Source organism: Myiozetetes cayanensis, unplaced genomic scaffold (genome assembly GCF_022539395.1).
Source record: "Myiozetetes cayanensis isolate MyiCay16 unplaced genomic scaffold, myiCay2020 scf3, whole genome shotgun sequence".
NCBI classification, from domain to species: Eukaryota; Metazoa; Chordata; class Aves; order Passeriformes; family Tyrannidae; genus Myiozetetes; species Myiozetetes cayanensis.
In genome coordinates, this window is record NW_026087521.1 from 55,236,428 (window position 1) to 55,250,865 (window position 14,438).

The window sequence follows — 14,438 nt, forward strand, 5'->3', positions numbered from 1 at the left end:
GCATATAAAAATTTAACATATGCAAAAACTTTCCATATGGGAGCATTTGTTAGTGGGAGAAGTACTGGCTGATTAAAGGGACTGTAACAGGGTGTGGTTTCCAAGAACACTAGAATCAATAGCATCTGATGGCATTCTGAGGCCTTTAAAGCAAAATAATTTTCACAAACACATTTAGGAAAATTGATGTAAGCAGGAAATATGTTAAAGATGAGGAAAATAACATTCCTCAGAATCTTTTAAGGCAGTAAGAAGGACTGTTCTTTTATTATCCTTTCACAGGAGGTTGTTTCTGTGCCTGTCTTTGCCCATTCTCTGTCAGTCCAGGGTCATTCAGCTCTGTAATAAACAACTGTCTGATAGAATCTGTCAAAAGCTTTTATTGCTTACCAAGCTGTTCCATTTGGAACGTTGCACCACAGAAGCTGCAGTAAGATATCGTCAGCTTTCCTAGCCTTGCATTTTAGTTTCATTCAATGGCACTTTAATGAATTGTAGTATCTGTTAGCCTAATCTGAGACTTTACTTGAAGGCTGTACTAGCTGATTAGAAATCCATTCCTCAGTGACTTCAGTGCAGGACTGTTTTTATTAGCCAAGTGGTTTCCAAAGTGTTGAGTGCTCTTGGTGACCTCAGATGTGAGGAGGAGCTGGCAGGGCTGAGCAGGCTGTGGGGAGATTTGAGCATTTCCCCTGTGTGAACAAAACTTTCAAAAGCAAGAACTCAGAGGTGGTGTAATCACAGATCTAGCTTGTCATACATAATATATGTGAAACACTGGACAGGTTCTCAAAGGTGTTTCAAGTATGCACACATGGAGATCACAGGGCATCTGTGTCTTGATAGAACTCGACGTTATTGATAGAGCTGGTGTTTCTGAACTGAGGATACTATGTAGCCTCTCTCTGAATTACTCCTGGCCACAAAATTCAGTCAAAAATAAAACAGTTCATAAGCGTTCTGTATCTCTTGAAAGAAATCCCGTGTGTTACCCCCAACCAGAGCCTAGTTAATTCCACAGGCCTTGAATAGTAGTGGGATGCCAGATATAAATCAGGCTCTGTGATATGTACATAACACAACTCACGCTGTTTTGCTTTTAGGCCCATGCTATCTCTTGTTCTATCCATGCAGTAAGACAGCCCTCTGAGATTCATCTTTGAAAGGGTAATTCTTCTGTAAAACTCTTTATGTTGGGTATGGGTTTTCATTTTCTTTTTTTGTTTTTATTTTTAATTGTCAACCTTACCTAAACACCTTTCAGTTTTGTACCAAGTAAATATCATAGGTGTGGTAAATTCTGAAAATAACATGAAAGAAAGTCTTTTGTGTATTGTGTAAAGAATGGGAAATTTCTCTTTAGTCATCTCTAGGATCACTTAGACTGATCTGATTAGAAGGGATTTTAAAGTAACACTAGCCTGTAGGACTATATTTCATGTCAAGTGCCATTTTAGAAAAAAATTTAGTTGGGATCCTCTACTTCTGCATGTTGTATTCTGCTTAAATAAAAACTGAGACATGTATTGCAAGAAGGAATGTGGACCCAAATAAAGACAAATTAATTTCCACATGTGCTCCTTCATACCAGTTTACATTACCACGTATTTTCCAATATTTGAGTCACTACTTGGAGACAAGGGAAAGGACAGAGTTGTCTGAAGTTGAGTGGCTTAACAACTTATTTTAAACACCATTACCTCGTGTTTTAGCTCTGTTTCCAGTCTTGCTGCTAACACTTAGGAATTACTTTGATTTGTGAGAATAACCTGCTCGCCAAACACCCCATGGAAGTTGTCCTAGCTAACAGAATCACGCCAAAGAAACAAATTTTCTTTTTATTTGTGTCACACACATTAAGCATTACAAAGGCATGTTCTCTGATATGCAGGGACAATGATCTTTGAAAGCACTGGGACTAGATACTTAAGCACAGATCTCTTTTTATAGGTTGGTCCTGGCTATCTGGTGAGCTAAACTTTCTGCAATAAAAGTATGGGTTTCTACCAGCAATAGTAGTTTTCACATTCAAGCCTCTGTCTTGCACATGCTTGCAGAAGAAATAGAAGTATTGTCACTGTAGGCTGTTAGTATAAAAAAGAAATTAATGTGAAACTTCAAAGCCTTCAGGTTTCAAGGAGTGAGTGATATTGCTACTGTCTTTTTCCAGATTTCTATTAGATATAAATTTTCTAACCTTAACACTGGTGTAACAATGAGGGAATGTAAATCCATGTCTGCAATATTCTCTTACTGCTTATGCCAGCACAAGCACCTCCACTGAACTGCTAGAAATGGCTTCTTCATTACTGCTCCTCCTTGTATTATTCAGAGCAGTTCTTGTAACTCTTCCTTGAGAATGCCTCCCCTAGCAAAGTGGTTATTGTTCACAATATTTATAGTCTTGGGACTGGGAGACCAGGCTAGGCCGTGTTCAGGAGAAGAACAATGTGACTTTTTCTATTAATTTCAACTGAATTGCGTGTGGGATTAATTAACCCATAGGCTGGAGTGAAAAAGCTGTCCAGTTGTTTTTGCTTTGTTGAATATGATTGATTAGGAGTTGGAGTGATGGGAAAACCTACAATACTCTAGAACTATGGCATGAGTTCAGAATTTGTAATTTAATAGATTACTTAATTTTATTTTCTAGTTGTACATGAAAAATCTGATGCTAAACTTAAATGGGAGTTTTCTTTTCCTCTGCCACAGGGTGTTGCAATAAAAGCATTCTGTAAAAATCTTCTCTGACTAGAAAGATCAAAGAAAGCAAGTACCAGCTCAGGCATCCTCTATGAAGTTGTCTTTCCTCTCACCTTGTCTGTTTTCTAAATATTGACCATCTTGTTCTCTCCTTGTTCCCAGAATTTATCATGATGGATTTGTAGTGATGTATACCAGAATCACATACCAAAATAACAACATGACAATGTAACATAAATGATAATGTTGGAACTTTGATGAAAGCTGTATCTGGTCTCCACCAATAACCCACTGTTGGAAGCCTGTAGAGTATTAAACTTCTGGCGATCGCAGTTGTAATGTCAGTCAAGAACTCAGCCTTGCTAGGAAGGATAGAGCACACAGCTCCCCAGTGACAGACACTTTGAAATCCAAAGTTGATTGTCTTTGTTTGTTGTGGGTTTGCCTGTAAAAATATGGTGAGCATCATTCTTTGTAAATAAAGAGAATGCTCAGAGTAGTATCTAACCTGAAATCCTTCAGTTTTGTATAGGATTGCTTTATTTAGAGATGTCTGAGGAGGAATGGCTGAGTAACTTCCAGACATAAGTCACAATGGGTTATGTGGATCTCCTTGCTTTAAGAACAAATTGTATTTGGTGTTTACTGCACTGGAAAAAGAATATGTTCCTTTTGTTGTAAAGAAAGTTTCTGAGCACATCAGGAATTCTGTTTTGACAGCGGTCAGGTCTTTGTTCTTCTTCATCCATGCATCACCTAATATATTTTTTTTACAAGTGTTAATAGGTATGGCTCAAGTTCTCAGACTGCCAGCATCTACAGCTGTCAGTGGCAGGTGTTTCACGAGAACACTGGGGTGCCTCAAGACAGCAGTAGGACTTCTATGGGTTTCATCTTATTTTATATTCAGCATGTGTTTTGAGCTTGTTTTTCTCACAGATGTAAGCAGGTGTATGTATAGAGCACTTCCGAGGTGCACGCTGGCTGAAAAGGTGAATATTTGATGTGGTGTTTGTGGTAAGAGGAGAACCATGCACAGCAGAGACCAGAAGAGCAGCAGAGGCATGAAGTTGGGGCACATTCCCCGAGCAGCTCCACTTGACCTTGACCTTGACCAGCAGGTGCTGGGGGCGGTGAGGGATGGCGGGATGCTGCTTTTCCTTCCTCGGCTCGGCAGATCGGAGAGTCGGGGCTCGGCCGCCCCGAGTGATCCCCGAGGGCACCCTCCTGGCGGAGCCCACTCCTCACCCCGCGGCGCCCGGCCCGCCCTCCTTCCCTCCTGGGCCGTACCTGCGGCCGCGGCCGGACCCGCCTCCCGCCTCGGCGCGGCCCCGGGGCGGGGCCCGAGGAAGTGACTTCAGCCGGCGGCGGCGGCGCTGCGGCTCGGCGGGGCTGAGCGGCGCGGAGCGGAGCGTGTGGAGCATGGCAGCGGCGGGGGCAGCGGCAGCGGCGGCGCGGTCGCTGCTGGCGGCGGGGCGGGCAGGCTCGGGCGGGCGGCGGTGCCGGCTCCTGCCCCTGCCCGCCGCGGGGGCCGCTCCTTTCTGCACCGTGGCCCCGCAGCAGCAGCAGCAGCCGTCGCCCGACATGAAGAGCTACCTGTGGTCGCGCTACAAGGAGGCCAAGAGGGTCACCAAGGGTGAGCGGCGCCCGCGGGCTGGCAGCGGCGCGGCTGCCCGGCCGTGCCCGCCCGCCTCGCCCGCGGGACGGGACGCAGCCGCTCCCGGAGCGAAGGGATGCGGGTTGGCGGCTGGGAGCGGGGGAAGGACGAAGGGTTGTGGGGGCAGCGTGAAGGGCTCGGGGGGCGAGGCGCCTCTGCCTGGTGCCGGGCTGGGAGCGCGGCGGGACCGTCCCCTCGGTAGGTCCGCAGGGCTGAGCCCGTCAGAGCACCCTCCGGGGCTGCAGCTGCCTGGAGGTGCCTGCAGGAAGGAGCCTTTCGCACGGCGTGACTCGGGCCGGGCAAAGTGGCAGGTGCTGGAGTTGCGTCGTGTGGGGGAAAAGCAAGTGTAAAAAAAGAAATCGAGAAGTTGGTCGTCTGTGAGAGGCGGTTTCTGCAGAAACCTTCTTTTCCGAAAAGTTAAAATCCTGTGAAGTTTTGGGTGACTTTTTTTCATCATGCCTGTGGTTCCGTTACAACACTGTAAAGGGATGTAAAGTGCTTATACGTGAATGACTCTGGGGAGCCCTGTTCTTTGGCCCAGCTAGGCAAAAAGCTAGGGGACAAATGCTTGCTTCCTTGCTTCTGCCCTTGTTCTGATGGGAATAGTATTATCAAGTTAATACTTGCTCGAGTGCAAGCTTGAATATATAGGGTTTTTTGGGAACTGAAAGAGAAAGAGGCAGAGCATGTTCTACAGTATCAAGTGAAAAAGCTTGTTCCTTGGGTAACCTTTAGATCTCATGTTTTGGCCTTATGAAAAGAAATTACTGTGTTATCCTGTACTTAAAGAGTCCTGAATGTGGGCTTCCCAATGCTGGGTGCAAGCAAAACATTTGCGAACTAAAATAGTGTCAACATTTCAGAAGTGAAATTAAAAGTACTCAGGGAGCGCTGTGGGCTTTTGGAGGGTCAGATAAGGGATAGGAAAAAGAGGAGCCTTTTATTTTCAACTTTTTTTTTTTTCCTGTTTTTGGAATTGACTTTCTCTTATTCTAAACCACACCCAAATAATACTTCAGGGTGATGTTATTAAAAAATAAGTCGGTCAGTGGGTGTGAGTTGGCAAAAGATGAGGCAAGTGCTTCTAGAATATTTCAGACTCTTGTATTACAGCCCTAAGTCACCCAGTGGCTTCAAGTATAGGACGTTTCATTTAGTTATGATGTTGAGATGATGTTTCAACATCTTCCCTGATTTTTGAACCAAGGTTTATAGAACTTTGAATGCTTTTCTGCCAGCCAGAATGCCTAATAGCTACCTAGCATTTACTGTCTGTTTTTAGACAGGCAGTACTCAAGCTCTTTTTTAGCTGAAATATCTTTTTATCTACGTGTAGCTATATAAATATCTTTGTTTTTAAAACAAGTGTTGAGTCACCAGGCTGAACAATTGACATTTGAAAAAATACTTCAACTATAATACAGAAATAGGTGTTGTAACGTGATTTTAGAAGTTCACCAAAAATATGCTTATGTCTTGAAGTTAATTGAGTGATTCATGGCCTTTTTTATAGAGGAAGAATATTTACCTTAATTGTAGCATGTCAAATTGCATTTGATATGATTGCTGGGCTTTATTTAAAATTTGGAATTAAACTCGGTAAATTTGCTTTTCTTCCTCTCTTAAAAATTAGAAGACTTGGATATCTGCATCTGATAAAGTCGAATGGCTTCAGATTAGACTGGAATTTGACATCTCTGTGTTTCTCACTGTATCTGCCCGTCAACTGTACAGCAGTCAGAGGCATTGCTTTTACAAAAGAAGTGTAATTTCCCATTCCCTGAGTTGACCAGAGTTTTCACAGTGGAGTGCTGTCTAACTGACCTGGCGTCTCCACACCTACCCACACCTTGTTGAGACGGTTTCCTCTGGTGGTGGAGCATCCATTGACCTGTCCTCAGAGCTGAAGGTGTTGAGATAAACTTGATCAATTCCTTTTAAACTATATAGAAAGTAACCAAACAGACCATATTCCCTTTAAACTCACCCTTCCAAGCACAGATTTAAGATGATAGTTCCCTTTTTTTTTTTCCCAATAGTAGGGAAATCTGGAATATAAAGATAGTCTATGAGAAAGGAAGGAAGGAAAACATGCTCATGTTTTATGCTGACAGGAGAGTAGCATTTAGCCTCCTAATGTTGCTGTTTCAAGTTTTCTAAACAAGAAATATAAACATTCTTAGTGTTTAGTACTGACATTGGTGTTGGTCCTGAAGTTACTTAATATATTATGGGCTTAGCTTCTCAGTATACTTTTCCATCAAATATCAAGAGAAACATAGCCTTAAAAATGTAAGTGGTTTACACATTCTAGGCATGTGTAAGTAGAGAATAAGCAGAATATTTTTGGTTTCCTGATTTGCTAGAAGGTTAGTAAGCATAGCAATGTGTATGTAACAGTTTTTTGGAAACTATGGCAGTTTACTCAACTTGAACACAAATAAATAATGTGATAACCTTGAAATGGTGAAGCAAAAAAAAAATAAATGAAAGGAATGTCAAATTGAAACAATGTCAGTTCTGCTTCTGTGGCAGGAGCTGGACCAAGTAATGGGAGGAAAAGACAAGACTCCTAGAGGAGTAGTAAGAATAATAATAGTAATAATAATAATGATATCATTCCCCAACTCCAAATTAATTTTCAAAAGCATTAATAAATATATTAACAGAGTTAGCAAGAAGTTATGTCTGCCATTCTCCAATAAGCAAGATGACAAAACACATCTTCTCTCCAACTTGGACTGCACAGAGAAAAGTGTGCTTCAAATAAAAACTGTGGGTCACCCAGACAAGTTTGGGACAGCATCTTCAATAGCATCATATTGTTAAGGAACAACTGCTTAGTGTGGATTAGTTTGATAGTTTCCATCATCATTTATCTATATTTAGCAATTGCTAGTGGATTTCTATGTCTTAATTTAAATAAAACTGCAAGGCTGATATAACTTCTTTTCTTTTCGTACACAGAGTTGGTTCCTTCAATTATGAGTAACATGCTGAATCCAGATGCTATTTTTTCAAATAATGAAATGAGCCTGTCGGACATTGAAATTTATGGGTTTGATTATGACTACACATTGGTCTTTTATTCTAAACATTTGCACACGCTGATATTCAATGCTGCTCGAGATCTTCTTATCAATGAACATCGGGTGAGTAAAATTAATGGAATAACAATAAATTTATGATAAAGAGTATAATAAATAATTCCTGACTGAGAGGCATAGCTCATCTTTTCATGCCTCAGTCCTAGCTTGTCGCCCTTGTAGCACATTTTGTACAAGACCTGCATATGAACAACAGAAGTGCTGGTTTATTCTCAGCTGCAGTTTTGAGCAGAGCACAGTCTGTCAAGGAATACAGTTATTTTTGTCTTATTTTTTAATGCGGTGATCTAATGTGGTTTGTTGTTTGTTCCTGACAGTCATTTTATTGGAGTCACATTAATAAATAAGAAGCTTAAAAGTTACCGTTACTTTGTTTTATCCATTGCTGTGAGTGCAGTGATTAGTTTCCATATGGAATATTTTTAGATTGCCTTCCGAGCAGGTCTTTGATTGCACTGTGTGTTTGCGAGGTGCTCTGTGTGCACCGGGCATTTCAGCTGCGTCTGCTGAAGGGGCAGCGTGTGCAGTGACGCTGTAATCAGAGCCTGGATACTCGTAAGTGTTCAGCTCAGTAGTCCCCTGACCCCTTGCCACTGTGTTTGCAGTGGTGACCAGTTGACATCCAAGCGTTTTGGAGCTGGTTGTTGTGTAGTTTGGAGATGGGGAAAAGTTCCCGTGTGTCAGGAAGCGAGGCAGGGGGGGACATGGGTGACTTAACAAACTGAAGGTATTGCTAGGAAAAAGACTGCAAAAAAAAGGTGGACTAAAAGAGACAAAGCTTATTGAACTGTAGGACTTGCAGGAAAATAAAAGTCAAAAAGTCCAGAGAAGAACTTAATAAAACTGTTTGCGTATTTTTATACAACCTAAATCAGAATGGGTGGTGTTATTCTACTTTCGCATTTGAATCTAAAGGTTAGGAGCTATATATAAACATCTATAAATATCGTTGGAAGAACAAACAAAACTTCGTGGGTGCTACAAGCATGCACAGCTTCATCTCCCTACAATTTTGGCATGATAGTGATTTCTGTGGGATGTGTAAATACATTTTATTAAAACTATATCGTTCTTGTGAAAAACAGCGTTACTGTAGGAGTCAAGATTTCTTCTTGTAGACAAAAATTGAAATGGTTAAAATTATTAAAAAATGATTCCTGATTAAAATCTCTTGAGTTTTAGTACACAAAGCTGTAATTAATTTTTGAGACAGCTTACTGAAATACGTTGTCTTCTGTTGGAATTTACTGAGGGACAACAGTTTTTATTGGTGCTATCTATGGAGCTGCTTATGCTGTTAATGTTTCTTTTGCCTTTTAACATTAGGAAAAATATTCTAGATAGTACTGTCTGTTATGACTGTTACAGTCAGTCTAAAAGATGGCCAAGTTTGGTCATGGCAGTGTGAGGTAATTCATCAGAAACTGCAAAATGCAGTGTAGGAAGCAAGGAATTTTGAAGTATGTCCAAGAGAATAAACAGTGTAGTGCTAATCAAGGAGGTGGCAGCAGGTATTCAGTGTAAGCTCTTGCTTTTGGGTTTATTTCTTTCCCTAGCATACAGACCTTGTGCCATCCTATTGGGACTGCTCTTTCAGTCTAGTTATGTTTATCCCTATCAAAAGTGGAGTAAGCAAACAGTACAATTTTTTATAATGTTTTTTGTTTGGTTTGTAAGAAAGCTTTGATTTGTGTGCCGGGGTAGGCTCAATCTTTACTTCTTATGTACTTCGTATATGAAAACCCAGCCTTCTAGTAGAATAAAGTAGGCAAGTCAAGCATGCAGAAATTTGATAAAAGTCAGAAATAAATTTCATTGCACATGCTTGATGTGGTTGCTTTGGGTCATGTGCAGTACATGGTAGCTTTTAATTGATCACATTCTGTATCCTTCATTGATGTTGTCCCTTGTGCCTCTGCTTCATGTTCCCTGGCCAAATCTTCATGTCTTCTAACCTCTCTGTAGGCTTCTGATGCTGTTTTTCATTCTGATCAGTAGCCTACCCTGTTTTTTCTTGAAGTGGTAGTAGGGAAGATTGTTAGGAGAAAGAGCTGTTTTCTTTAACTGTATATGCCTGTGCTCAATGCAAGCACAACAGCAGTTGCAGGGTAAGTCCTCTTCAGCAAGATAAAAAACTTTGGGCTAAATTGCAGTCTACGTATTTCTTGTAAGAGTGGCTAGAGCCTCCGTTGAAGCTGCGTGATGTACTTTCCCTGCCTCCCCCTCCCAAAGGCTTGTAAATTAGCCATACGTGTGTGGAGACTGTTGTAGACAAGGTGAAAAATGTGCCTGAGATGAATTTGTCAAGATCTAGGGGCTACTGTAGCCTGTGGGAGGGAAATGAAAGATTGCCTCTCAGAGGGTTAATCAAAGAACTGATAGTTTTCTCTGACCTCGTTGAAATGATTGAAGCATTTTACCTTTTAAAAACAAGTGAACAAAACCCTTAGGCCAAGGCACACACTTGACTTTTTTTTTCGTGGCAACCTGCGGTTAAAGCAGGACAAAATTACAAGGGACTGAAAATGGACTTGTACTGAAAAATGCTAGAAAACTATGTCAATGGGTGTGTGAGCTGCCTACGTTACATGTGAAGAACATGAGGAAAGAGTACATGACAAAGACATTCAATTCACTTACAACTCCAAACAATGAGTTATTTTAATATATTAAGAATATATTAAATCAACTTTTCTGAACAAGAGGCTAATGTTCAGAGGTAATCACTACAGAGTATACCTGGATGTCCAGCTTCAAGTACCACAATTGACGTAGATTTAAAACAATTGCCTTGGATTTCTGGAAGAATTGTTGACTTGTCTTGTACTGTGTACATATGTTCCTGCAAGTCTTCACCAGCCTATCAAAAGCCTCTTAATGATTAGAGAAAATGAGAACACAGAAAATGTAGACTTTTAAAGTTCTGCTGAAACAATTTTTATTTGTTTCTACTATGACTTTAAAATAATTACTCTCTTTTCTTAGTATCCTGCAGAAATAAGAAAATATGATTATGATCCAAATTTTGCCATCAGAGGACTTCATTATGATGTGCACCGAGTATGTATAAATAACTTTGTGATGTGTTATTTAGCACTGAGAACCCAGCCAAAGAAAATAAATAGAGCTTTTAAGTCTTCCAGCTTTCCACTCTGCATTGATTTGTAAGAATTTTGTTTAATATTCTCCTCTTTCATTATTATTATTATTATTATTATTATTATTATTATTATTATTACTGTTTGAATAGCTCTTAAGTAGAAAATGTTTTAGGTCTTTTGTCCTCGTGGTGGGCAAGGGAAGGCAACTTAAAGAGTGCAACAGAATAAACCCAGGTAAAAGTAATTGATAAAAGTTTTTTGGAAGCAACAAAGGAAGTTGAAGTGAGGGTGCTCAGGTGTTCTTGAAACAGGTTAGAGGTAAAATTGGTTTGACTTTTATAATTTCATGTGAAATAGTTGATGTGATGAAAACTGTTATTTTCTTTTTTTTTCCTGCAAGGCATTATTAATGAAGATTGATGCTTTTCATTATATTCAGCTGGGAACAGTTTACAGGTGGGTAAAATTATTTTCTATTTATGGTAAGAAGGTTTACTCTTATTTTTTGAATCTTTTAACTGCATTTATTACTGTATATCTTGGGTTCATATCAGGAACTGTGCCCTGACAAACACAGACATGAGTGAACATTGCAGGCTTACTGGAAGGGGGTTTCTTTGCACGTCTGTGTGTACACACAGGCGTGTGTACATGTTTACTGACAGATACAGTACAGCTGATTCCCTGGTCCAGCTGGGGAACTTGGCAGGCTGGTTGGTCACATAGTGCTGACTCACTTTGTTTCCGGCTGTTAAATTGTGCTGAAAGATATCTAAAAATACACTGATGACTTCTCTGCTGTTGCTTTCTATGTAAATAATTGTCACAGAGTGCCTGTTAGCATGACTTTGGTGTGGTTGTGGAGACACTTGAGAGGTCTTGCTGTGTTTGCGCAGAGCTTTTAAGTTTGGACACGTCAACCACATCGTACTTGCAGAAGGAAGCGCAGCACAGCCTGACACTTTCTGAGTTTACTGAATTGATGTAACATGGGCAATCTCTGTACTGTTCTTTGTTACATGATGTTGACATACCACATGTGAACTTTGACAGGAAAGTTTTTAGTATGGCTCAGTTTGCTGTAATGAAGCAGTACACATTTGACTGACTTGAACACCACATACAGTACCAGGGTTTAAATCAAGCAAGAAGCCAGACCACCTTTCTTAAAGTCACTGGACAAAAAGTTTTTGTCTGGGGCCAAAAGATGATGTGACCTTGAAGTGATTTACTGTGGGGGATTGTATATGGTAGTATGAAATGATGATAATGTGCTCATTACCTCTTTTTGTTTGGCAGTTGAGCAGGTAGGGAGATAATTCAGACATAGTCATTGATCTGTTATTGTACTAATTTGGCTGAGATGCCTTTTGGGAGAGGATAGAGGAAGGTAAGGAAAATGAAAAAGGACACAAGATGGCATGGACCAGCATTAGTCTCCTACCATCAACACAGTAGATATCTAAATCTACCAGAACAATGTGTTCTGTAGGTATCATCAGAGTCTGAGGTGAACTTTATATCACTTATTTGTGTGTGCTGATGTAGAATAATTACTGTATGTTTCAACTGACAAAGCCTGTTGTGGTTTTCAAAGAAATCATTTATGCAGGGCTCGGATGGAATCAGAGAACTCGGTGTAAAGGTTACTGATGGCAGGATTCACTGTGAAAAATGCTAGTTTGTTAGATTAAAGGCCAGGTGAGGTAACCAAAGCAGTTATGAGGTAATCTGTGGCAGTGTGTAGTAAAAATGTAACGATTGGTGTGGATGGAAACATGTATGTATGAGAGCACCAGAAGAAATGTTGATAGAGGGAACAAAATGATGGCATGTGTTGGTGGTGCCTGGATCAGCTGGTCATCAGGATTTCATCGTATCTGCATGCTGTTTCCCCAAAGACCTGTACAGGCATGAGGGGAGATAAAAAGAGGGTGAAGGATGTGAGAAATTATGTCAAGAAGAGTGATGGTAGGACTGGAACTGTATAGGTGTCCTAGATGAGGAGATGAATGGGTAGTGAGTCCATCAGCAGTCTTGTGTTATGGCTCAGAGTGAGACAAATGAAGAGGCAGAAAATCAGTTGCTGTCAGCTCCTAATACAAAAGGCACATCCAAAGCCAAAACATGCTGACCAGTCATGAAAACTCTAGGAAGGTGTTAAGATTTATGAAGTGCTAGTGACCCTTGTTCTCCTTGTCCCCCAGAGTGATTCTGGGTGGATTGCTAGGCCACACATTTTGTTATTTATGGTCTGCGTGAGCATGAGAGTTAAAGCTACCATTTCACTTAGTACTTTCAATTTTGTTTAAAATGAGATTACCTTTTCTCTTCTGTACCAACAGTGAGCTTTGTTGTCAGTTGCTGCATACCTGTAGTTGCTAGTTTTATTGTTCCATATGTTCTGTACGTGTGTAGATCAGTTACACAGCTAAAAGACTAGTCCAAGTGTACAGCCCCATTTGCACTGAGAGATGTAAGCAATTCTGGTGTCCCTCTAAAAATGCACATCTCCAACAGCAGCAGTGGGAGTGTTGCTTAAGGTGAAGAGTGATGCTTTTAGAGACTGTCTGTCCATGCTGCCGGTGAAATAAAACAAACTTTGTAGTTTTACAGCTGGGCTGTGAACTGTGTCAAGACTGTGAGTCTTCTGGTAAAACTCATCTGCAGCTTTGCCTAGACAGTCATCTCTTCACTGTGGCTTTCACATATGTCTGTTGTCCTCTCTTGATTTGTGCTTGAGTAGTTACAGATCCACAAGTGTTTTCTTCAGCAGTATTCAAATACCACTTGGCATAGCTGTCTGCAGACCAGAAGGTACCTTCTCAATTCTGATGGTATTACTTGCTGTTCTTTTAACATTTGGTTGCGTTTAACGTTTGTGTTTGCTGCTGTGGAATGGGTGATGTTGAACTCTTTATGTTACAAAACAGAAGTATTATCTGCCCTGTTTGTGCACAGTACTGACTCGGATGATGGAGCCCTGCCAGGGATAGCTCAGAGTTATGTACCAGTTGGTGTAGCATTGACAAGAGCAGTAAAGGAGCTGGTTAATGTGGGACTCTGCTACCATGGAAGCCCTGAGGAAGTTGATGTATTCATACCTTTTCACTGCAAAGCTGGTGTGGGTGATAAGCATTGAAAGTACTAGGCTAATCAATGTATTTATTTATTTATTTATTTATTAATGCCTGAAAACACTTCTTGGTGAGACCAGGAAGGGGAGGCACTGAAATAAGAGCCTGTTTTAAAAAGCTGCAAACCACCATGAAGTAGGCATAGAAAAAAGGACTGGCTGATCTGGTTTTCATTTGTGTTTTTTATTCCTAAGCAAAACCTCAACACTTCTGTGTCCTTTGGTGAGCATTTGGATGCCTGCAGTCTTTCAGATGCTTTAGTAAAAGATGTTGCAAACATCTAAAACCAAACCAAAGCCTTTACGCTCTTAATATTCATAAAGAAACTCTGGGGAGAGACCATATCTCCTCCTTCCCCATTTGTTGTTGTATTTTTTATGTTTTAATTACTTGTCAACCATCCTTCAAGTAATCTTAAATTTTGTGAAACTGAACTGTTGGTACAGTTTAAAACAAATTCTTATTTAGGTAAAGGTTGTGTATGTTTTTCTTTCCCTTGAATCTTCAAGGTCATAATGCAGAATAATCTGGTTTAAACGCTTATCACATCATCAATACTCTATGAAGGGAAGGCAGTGAGGAATTTGTGTTAAGAAACTGTAAGCTCTAACTGCTTACAAACCCTTGAGGCATAATTTCAGTGGAGACTAATTAGCTCTTTTCCTGTAAGAAAGTAAAGTTAAATTTTAAAGTTAAAATTTGAATATGTTCTGTGTGTATCAGTCTGTTAAAA

General features: G+C 40.5%; 1 protein-coding gene across 5 annotated transcripts in view; it reads left to right on the forward strand.

Annotated features, from left to right (window-relative positions):
- The window catches only part of NT5DC3 (5'-nucleotidase domain containing 3), a 52,598-nt gene that overhangs the window by 26,322 nt on the left and 11,838 nt on the right, over positions 1–14,438 (forward strand). For 4 of the 5 annotated variants that reach the window (XM_050324968.1, XM_050324967.1, XM_050324965.1 and 1 more), the window contains 3 exons: positions 7,328–7,512; positions 10,453–10,527; positions 10,969–11,024. In XM_050324968.1, the coding sequence (XP_050180925.1) occupies positions 7,345–7,512; positions 10,453–10,527; positions 10,969–11,024 (299 nt within the window). In that variant the 5' untranslated portion in view covers positions 7,328–7,344. Of the gene's footprint in view, positions 1–4,105; positions 4,340–7,327; positions 7,513–10,452; positions 10,528–10,968; positions 11,025–14,438 lie in introns of those variants that run through there. The other variant, XM_050324964.1, reaches the window with a different exon arrangement.